The 10,000-nt window shown below is 35.3% G+C and overlaps 1 protein-coding gene across 1 annotated transcript in view; it reads left to right on the plus strand.

Annotated features, from left to right (window-relative positions):
- Positions 1–4,375, plus strand: part of LOC143037188 (uncharacterized) — a 5,365-nt gene extending 990 nt beyond the window's left edge. Inside the window, exons 2-3 of the mRNA XM_076205303.1 lie at positions 116–763; positions 4,211–4,375. Of these exons, the coding sequence (XP_076061418.1) occupies positions 116–763; positions 4,211–4,288 (726 nt within the window). The 3' untranslated portion in view covers positions 4,289–4,375. The remainder of the gene's footprint in view (positions 1–115; positions 764–4,210) is intronic.
- The last annotated feature ends 5,625 nt before the right edge of the window (positions 4,376–10,000 follow it).

The raw sequence follows: 10,000 nt of genomic DNA on the forward strand, positions 1-10,000 counted from the left end.
AAATTAAAATGTAGTTATAAAAAGAAAACCATTGAATCTTCCTTAATTAAACAATTCCCTAATTTTAACATTTCAAAAGGAGAATGGTCACCTGATTATATATCCACCTTGGCAGTTAACAAAATACTTCCTTCTATTGGAGAGTCTTGTGAGTCTTGTGAAAGCAAGAGAAGAGGACATACAGTTCCTGATGCAAGCAAGGAAAGAAGACCAACAGTTCCTAAGCGAGTTGAAAGAGATAGTTAAACAACAAAGGCAGGATATACAATATCTCAAATCGACTGTAGTTAATCTCCAAGCTAGAGTGGAAGACCTAGAGCAGTACACGAGGAGAGAAGATATAATCATCAGTGGTTTAAAGATTGTGAAAACGTATTCGGAAGCTGTGAAAGGTGACTCCGACTATAGTGCAGATAACAGTGGTCAGAACATTGTAGAAAATCAAGTGATCCATTCTCTAAGTAACAAGGGAATACAGATCAGAGACACAGAGATATCAGCTTGCCATACACTGGGAAAAAGAAAACAGGACGGTACCCAAAATGTGATCGTGAGATTCGTTTCAAGAAAGTCGAAGGTGAACGTGCTGAAAAACGCCAAGAAATTGAAGGGGACGGGCGTCTACGTGAATGAACACCTGACAAAACGAACCGGAGAGATTGCCAAAACAGCACGCGACATGAGGAAACAAGGGAAGATCATCTCGACATGGACAAGAGACTGCAAGGTGTATATCAAGTGCAAGGATGAAAAAGTACATCAAGTAAGTAATCTTGAACAATTAGTTGAATTTCAATAGTTCACATTCCTTAATCTTCTAACACAAACATAACCATGAACACTACAACTAACACAAAAACTAAAACAAACATATCAAAAAACTGTTCTTCATGCCATACCCTTGTCCCTACCAATCACCTCAAATGTACATTATGCAAACATTTATATCATCTCATGTGTGCAAATATACCCGTAAATACTGCCAAAAATAACCCCAATATTTTCAATAACTGGTTCTGCCTAGACTGCTCAAAAACATTTCCCTATCATGCCATCTCAAACACAGAAATTAATATTTTGTTTTCCGCGCCAAATCTCGCATCAAAAAACCCAGATGTATATACCGCCATTAAGAAGTATAAAGAAATAGACAAAATATCAGAAAAGGAATTTTCGATATTTAATCACAATAATACCCAAATTGACCCCGAATTAAATTTTTACTCAAAATTAAAAAAAGACAGCGATTACTATAGTGATACACAATTTGACACGGTATTTCGTGATATTGATGGTTTCACACTAATTCACATCAATGCAAGGAGCCTAAACGCCAATTATCAGAAAATTGACTGTTATCTCAAGTTACTCAATAAAAGCTTTGACGTTATAGTGATAAGCGAAACATGGATTGACCCAGGATGTCTAGTAAACTTCTTACAAGACTATACTCCTTACAGTGCTAATAGACAGATCCAAAAAGGCGGCGGAGTCTCTATCTTCATAAAAAAATCAATTTCATGTAAACTAATAAATCAATCCACTAATTCGTATGAAAACCTATTTGATTGCGTAGCTGTTGAGATTTTCAGTAAAACTAAAAAGAATACCGTCATAACAAGTATTTACAGAAAGCCAGGCACAAACATCAATGAGTTCACAAATATGCTTGAAGAAATCATAACTCCATTTAGAAATAAAAATCTATATCTCTGTGGTGACTTCAACATAGATTTACTTAAGTATGAGACTCATGAACAAACAAGACACTTTACAGATATGATTTTCTCTTTAGGTATATATCCTTTGATAAATAAACCAACCCGAATAACAAATACAAGTGAAACATTGATAGATAACATTTTCACCAATGTTGTAAACTCCGAGATTCATAGTGGTATTTTAATAAGTGATATAAGTGACCATCTACCGGTATTCACTATCAATCAAAAAGAAATGCACTGCATAACAAAAGCCAGAATCGCACTAAAACGTAAAATAGATGAAAAAGATATTGCAAAATTAAATCAATGCTTAAAAGAAGAAATTTGGGATCAGGTTTACGAGTCAGAAAATGCCAATCTATCATATATCAAATTTATAAGCATTATCATCAGTAATGTAAACAAATACTGCCCAGAGAGAGAAGAAGAAATAAAACCAGATAACGTAAACTCAAAACCATGGTTTACAAAAAGTCTTAAGAACGCGTGTCGAAAGAAAAACCAATTTTACAAGAAATCTATTCAAAGCAAGTCCTTGACAGACGAAAACAAATACAAAGTGTACAAAAACAAACTTACAACAATTTTACGCAACTGTGAAAAAAATACTATGACACACTGCTTGAAGGTTATAAAGGTAATATAAAAAAGACATGGGAAGTAATAAACAACTTAACTAGGCACAAAATTAATAACACCAATGAATTCATAGACATTATTAAAAAAGGAAAAACTAAAAAAGAAGTGGCAAACGAATTTAATGAATTTTTCTCCCATGTAGGACTTAACCTCGCGAAACAAATAAAGACAACACATCAAACTTACGAGACATTTTTGAAACACCGAATAAATAACACTATGTTTTTAAAACCCGTCACGGAAAACGAACTTATGAACACAGTGAAATCAATGCAGAACAAGAAATCACTCGATTGCACAGGAATCAATATGAACCTCATAAAACAAATTATGCCTATCATCAAAGATCATTTTCTGACAATATGCAATAAATCATTTGAACAAGGGATATTTCCAGATGCAATGAAAATAGCAAAAGTAATACCGATATTCAAATCAGACGACAAATCAAGTTATAATAACTATAGACCAATTTCACTATTACCACAGTTTTCCAAAATTCTTGAAAAGTTATTCACAATTCGCCTTGACTCATTTCTAAAAAAAAATGACGTCATTTACCATAGTCAATATGGATTTCAACGAAATCTTTCAACGTCTACAGCAGTAATGGAATTAATTGAAGAGATAACTAACAATATAGAACAAAAGAAAAAGACAGCCGGCATATTTATTGATCTTAAAAAGGCATTTGACACAGTAAATCATGAAATCCTAATTCGAAAGGCCGAATACTATGGGCTAAGAGGTAAAGTTAATGACTGGTTAAAAAGTTATCTAAAAAACAGGAAACAATATGTGGCCATTGAGGAAGAAAGATCACACATTCTACCAGTTACATGCGGAGTACCTCAAGGTTCAGTTCTAGGACCCAAACTATTCTTACTATACATTAATGACTTTACTAATGTATCCAACCTTATGAAATTTATACTGTTCGCCGACGATACCACCATTCTATGCTCCGATACAAATTCCGACAAACTGATCAAGACAATTAATGAAGGATTATGTCAACTATCCAACTGGTTTTCAGCCAATAAGCTATCCTTAAACGTATCAAAAACTAACTACCTGCTTTTCTACAAAAATAATGAAAGTACTAAGCCGATCAAAATAAACAACGAAATTATTGAAAAAGCGTCCGTCAGTAAATTCCTAGGCGTGTATTTAGACGATCAACTTAATTGGAAACATCATATAAATCACGTGATAAATAAGATATCCAAAACTTTAGGAATTATGCATAAAATGAGAAATATCCTCAATGAAAATACCCTACGTACCATTTATTGTAGTCTACTACTACCATACTTAAACTATTGTTCAGAAATTTGGGGTAATACTTATCAAACTAATCTTCAACGCATAATTACCTCTCAAAAAAGGGCACTGCGTATAATCTGCAATGTAGGTCGTTTGGAACATACAAATAATTTATTTAAAAAACTAAATCTACTCAAATTCAATGAGTTAATAAAGTACAAAACTGCCATTGTTATGCACCAAATCTACAATAAACAAATGAATCAAAACATATTGAAATTTTACTCAACTTACGAAACTCGCTATGCGACTAGGCAAACAAACGACTTCTTTAAAACTCAATACAGAACACCCAAAAAAAGCCAATGCTTATCTATTATAGGTGTTAACACATGGAATAAACTGGAAAAGGATTTACCTAAGACAAAATGTTTATCATCATTCAAACGATACTTAAAAAAGTCTTTAATCTATAAGTATTAGTATATTGAACACTTCAGGTCCATTTCATGGTTGTATTCATGGAGAAACTGTCATGCACTGCCCAAGTCTGCCGCTCTTTTTTTTTTCTATTCCAGCAGGTCACGGTGACCCAGATCTGCGCATTAAGCAATTATCGTCCCGTCAACAATCGACCTGACCTCTCACCTCTCACCTGACCCCCACAAGTTGCGATGCTCGCTCGTGCCCCCGATTTCTACGTGAGGTCGGAGTTAGCGGACGTCGTGACGCATGTCATTGTGTGTGTGTATATATGTGTATACATGTATGTGTGTATATATGTGTGTAGATGTGTATGTACCATACTACCATGTAACAAAAATAAATAAATGAAAATAATTTTTTCCTTAAGGGAGAGCAACTCCCCATAAGCTTTGCTTCTCGCTCTCCCTTTTCAACTACCAATTTTGTAAAAAAAAAAAAAATGTATATATGTATGTCTAATTGTATTTAATATTGTTGAATAAACCTATAATAATAATAATAATAATTGTAAAAAGCGGAGACTTGCCACAAAGCCCGCGCAGCAATATAGACGCCACCTGATATGTCATGTCCATGTTCCCTCATTCCATCTCTCTCCTCTGTATACAAGATATGTGTTTTCTATTGTCTTTGTATTCCGCTTGAAGAGGATCAGAGCAAGTGATCGAAATATACGGAAATCGTTATTTCCTTTCTTTTCTTATATCCAATCAACAGTGGATTTTAGTGTATTTATTTATGTGTTACGACATTACTGGACAATGATATATATATATATATATATATATACATTTATATATATGTATATATATGTATGTATGTATATATATATATAGATATATATATATATATATATATATATATATATATATCCACTATCTTCTTAGAGATTTGCTCAATTTTTCTAATCGTGTGTTTGATTCTTGAGGGGAGGTCAAACACAATACTTCCGAGATCCATGATGTTATTGAACGAAAAATATAACACAAAATATAAATACAAGCTTTCGGTTGAGTCATCCAACCATCTTCAGGTAAGTGAGATTACATATACAGAACAGGAGTTTAAATACAAGTAAAAAGGGGGGAACTAGGAGAGTTAGGAGTCAGGTACTGGACGGAGGTGAGGTCTTCGTATCACCAGGACGTCGCTGGACAGCTGGTCACGGTATCCGGACGTTTGGGCTTTGTTGTCACGCAGCCCAACAAGGCCCAAACGTCCGGATACCGTGACCAGCTGTCCAGCGACGTCCTGGTGATACGAAGACCTCACCTCCGTCCAGTACCTGACTCCTAACTCTCCTAGTTCCCCCCTTTTTACTTGTATTTAAACTCCTATTCTGTATATGTAATCTCACTTACCTGAAGATGGTTGGATGACTCAACCGAAAGCTTGTATTTATATTTTGTGTTATATTTTTCGTTCAATAACATCATGGATCTCGGAAGTATTGTGTTTGACCTCCCCTCAAGAATCAAACAAACTATTAGAAAAATTGAGAAAATCACTAAGAAGATAGTGGATATTGAACCAGCGAGGCTGCGTGGCAACAAGGCCCAAACGTCCGGATACCGTGACCAGCTGTCCAGCGACGTCCTGGTGATACGAAGACCTCACCTCCGTCCAGTACCTGACTCCTAACTCTCCTAGTTCCCCCCTTTTTACTTGTATTTAAACTCCTGTTCTGTATATGTAATCTCACTTACCTGAAGATGGTTGGATGACTCAACCGAAAGCTTGTATTTATATTTTGTGTTATATTTTTCGTTCAATAACATCATGGATCTCGGAAGTATTGTGTTTGACCTCCCCTCAAGAATCAAACAAACTATTAGAAAAATTGAGAAAATCACTAAGAAGATAGTGGATATTGAATTAGCTCTGGTCTTCAATCGAACATGTCTACAAGAAAACTTACTGCCCATTTATACTAATATATATATGTATATATATATATATATATATATATATATATATATATGTATATATATATATATACATATATACATATATATACTATAATAAAGTAGTATCATCTCTCTGTCTGTTTGTTTGTTCACGAACTCCTAGGATTTTGGAGATAGACCCACATAACCACATATATTCTGATATCCTATCACTCCAGGTACTTGGATAACTATATTTCATTAAAGAAATACGATTTTGGCTAGGGTTAAAGGTTAAAGGGGTATGGTGTGATAACACGCCACTACTGTAGTGTCCCATTAACATGCGTAGCATTTTGTGACAAAAATTACTATGACTAAACAAACCATTGTTTGTGTTCATAAATATTTTTTATATTTGTGAAATTAATGTTGCCACAAACTATGATAGCCTTTGTAAGGAGAAAGCATGTAAATGTAAAATGATTGCATAATATTACCAAATGCTTAAATATTGGTTATCTTTATCTTACTTTTTTTTGAGGGCGGTAGTATAATCAAGTTCAAAGATAATTAAAAGTTGGTTCAATTCTTCTCCTATGGCCGAGTATATCTTATTTTCAAAGGGCGTCTCCCTCCTCAAATTGATTTTTTCATACTTTCTTAACATCTTATTTGTGCTACCTTTTCCATTGAGATACATTGATACGTGTAAATTTTCTCCACAAATTCTATCAAAATTAAAATGATTATCATTTGCCCACAGCAACGAGCGGGTAATTAAGCTAGTATATATATATATATATATATATATATATATATATATATATATGTATATATATATATATTGAAGTATACATATGTATATATATATACATATATATATATGTATGTATATATATACATATACATATACATATACACACACACACACACACACACACACACACACACACACACACACACACACACACACACACACACACACACACACACACACACACACACACACCTATATATATATATATATATATATATATATATATATATATATATATAAAATTATTTTTCCTTTCGACAATTAGTTCTCACTTGCATTTCCACAATGGTGGAAAGCGGTTTCCCTGTTGTCCCTCTTGGAGTCTGATGGCGAAATCTCGTTTTTCTTCTCGCGGTCAGTTGTCACTGAAATCCAATTTGCTTCGAAATTAATGGCGCTTTCGCTAGATTCGAGTGTGAGTGAAAATAGGGCGAGAGAGAGAGAGAGAGAGAGAGAGAGAGAGAGAGAGAGAGAGAGAGAGAGAGAGAAATTACATTTATTTCTCATTAATTTCACTGTCGTATAGTCACTTTTCTATTTTTTCGGTGATTTAACCGGTTCTAGAATCTATCTGTTTTTATCAAGTTTGTTCGAGAAATTATAGAAACTGACACACGGAAGTAAGTTAAAATGTCGGCATTCACAATTTCTTCCACATTATAAATATATTCAGTCCCACAGTCTTCCTTTCCTTTCTACCAATTTTAACTCTCTCTCTCTCTCTCTCTCTCTCTCTCTCTCTCTCTCTCTCTCTCTCTCTCTCTCTCTCTCTCTCTCTCTCTCTCTCTCTCTCTTTCTCTCTCTCTCTCTCTCTCTCTCTCTCTCTCTCTCTCTCTCTCTCTCTCTCTCTCTCTCTCTCTCTCTCTCTCTCTCTCTCTCTCTCTCTCCTTCAACGTTATTGATAGCTTATTGCTTTATTGCTTGTCTGCGTCATGAGTTATGTCTTTAATGTCTCACAAATTTGTCTGCACAAGAATATACGTTGCCTGCTAATCTCTTCACCGATTTAATCGAACACGCTTGTCAGGAACAAGAAAGTAATTCCGGACTTAAACCCTTTGACATTGTGGACAATTTGCTACACTTTGTTTTGACTAACGTAAACTGTTTCTGTCGTAAATGTATATGTCGATCACCTACCCCTACACCTACCCCTACCCCTACCCCTACCCTTACCCCTACCCCTACCCCTACCCCTACCCCTACCCTTACCCCTACCCCTACCCCTACCCCTACCCCTACCCTACCCCTACCCCTACCCCTACCCTTCAAGCCTGACCCTAACCTACCTAAGGTGTAACGTACTACAACAAAAACAAAACAATGGAACAGAGTTTTGAGTCATAGCAATTCTAAAACGATGATTGTGTCTCGCTTTCCACTTCCATGGGAAACTGAATGTCCTCTTTCACACTACTAAGATTCTCTAATTCCTTATCAATATTCATACGTCCGGATATGATCACTGTCATGTCATCCATTGATCTCCATCCGCTCATTTCCTTTCTCACGATATTTTCATAATTTCTTATTCCAGTGGGTCCATATATCGGTATACCACTATTGCTGAGAGTGAACCTCCCATAGCTAGTTTTCTATGTTGTCTGTATTCACTCTCAGTAAATGTAAACGCACCGAATATAACGCACATTGAGAAAGAAAATAATTAGTTTACCGTAGAAATGGTAGGAAATTGTCGTGTTTTTTTAATATTATGATACAGACTTAGATGAAGAGGATATGAGTTTCTGTATTAAAGATGGTAACCAAGGAGAAATTATTTCATACGATTTATATCGGCAACTAATGATAGTTTAATGTCAACACTTTTGTTGAATTTTATCTTTGATGAAGACAGTTTTGGAGACGACTGGGAATATTTTGAAAATGCCTTTCAAGAAACTTAAGCATTCTGAAGGCATGACTGCAAATTCAAAGAAAAAAGACAAGCAAATAACGGGTAAACTCCAAGATAAGATAGAAAATGAGAGATCGCGTTAATACTCGTATTTTGTTGTCCCTTGGTAAAAGAAATAAATTACCTTGGGTTCACTTAAAGGATACATATCTAGAATTATATATATACAAGGAATAGATGACATAACTAAGGATAAAAGGGTATGTTGATCCCACTCAGAGGGTTGTCTCCACATGAAGCAACTCTCGATGAAGAAGACTGTAGTGTTCTGTAGCCAACACGTGAAATTACCCCTTCAGGACTCGTGATCGCCGAGTACGGGATAAACAATAGTCACTCCAGGACACACCAAAATGTAGTGGCTTCTACAATTGTCCTTCTTGGAGCTAGGATATTTAAAGTCAATCCCATGACTGATCTGTTTATTAGAAATGACGATGATGGTATTTACAATATTTGTGGCGAAATTCTGGATTCTTTGTCTTCAGTATACAATTATTCAAAATATATTTACAATACATAAATATGCTTCTTACAGGATGTAGAGAGATATATTTATGTATTGTAAATATATTTTGAATAATTGTATACTGAAGACAAAGAATCCAGAATTTCGCCACAAATATTGTAAATACCATCATCGTCATTTCTAAATAACAGATCAGTCATGGGATTGACTTTAAATATCCTAACTTCCTCCAAGAAGGACAAATGTAGTAACCACTACATTTGGTGACCCCGGAGTGACTATTGTTTATCCCGTACTCGGCGATCACGAGTCCTGAAGGGGTAATTTCACGTGTTGGCTACAGAACACTATGTAAATATATTTTGAATAATTGTATACTGAAGGCAAAGAATCCAGAATTTCGCCACAAATATTGTAAATACCATCATCGTCATTTCTAAATAACAGATCAGTCATGGGATTGACTTTAAATATCCTACCTCCAAGAAGGACAATTGTAGAAGCCACTACATTTGGTGACCCCGGAGTGACTATTGTTTATCCCGTACTCGGCGATCACGAGTCCTGAAGGGGTAATTTCACGTGTTGGCTACAGAACACTACAAGACGAAGGGGATGTCTATGTTGATCAAACCTGTCGAGAACCGTTTGGAGTGGGAAGGGTGGCTGCATGAAAGCTTGTATATGTGGAGACTGTGGGGACTGGCGCCAGCGTGTGGGTGAAGCAATTAACTCCCCAGCGTATGATGAAAGCGAGAATAAAAGCAACAGATCAAAGTAATTATGAAACGA

The sequence above is a fragment of the Oratosquilla oratoria genome, chromosome 22 (genome assembly GCF_046742065.1).
Source record: "Oratosquilla oratoria isolate Oo_2021 chromosome 22, ASM4674206v1, whole genome shotgun sequence".
NCBI classification, from domain to species: domain Eukaryota; kingdom Metazoa; phylum Arthropoda; class Malacostraca; order Stomatopoda; family Squillidae; genus Oratosquilla; species Oratosquilla oratoria.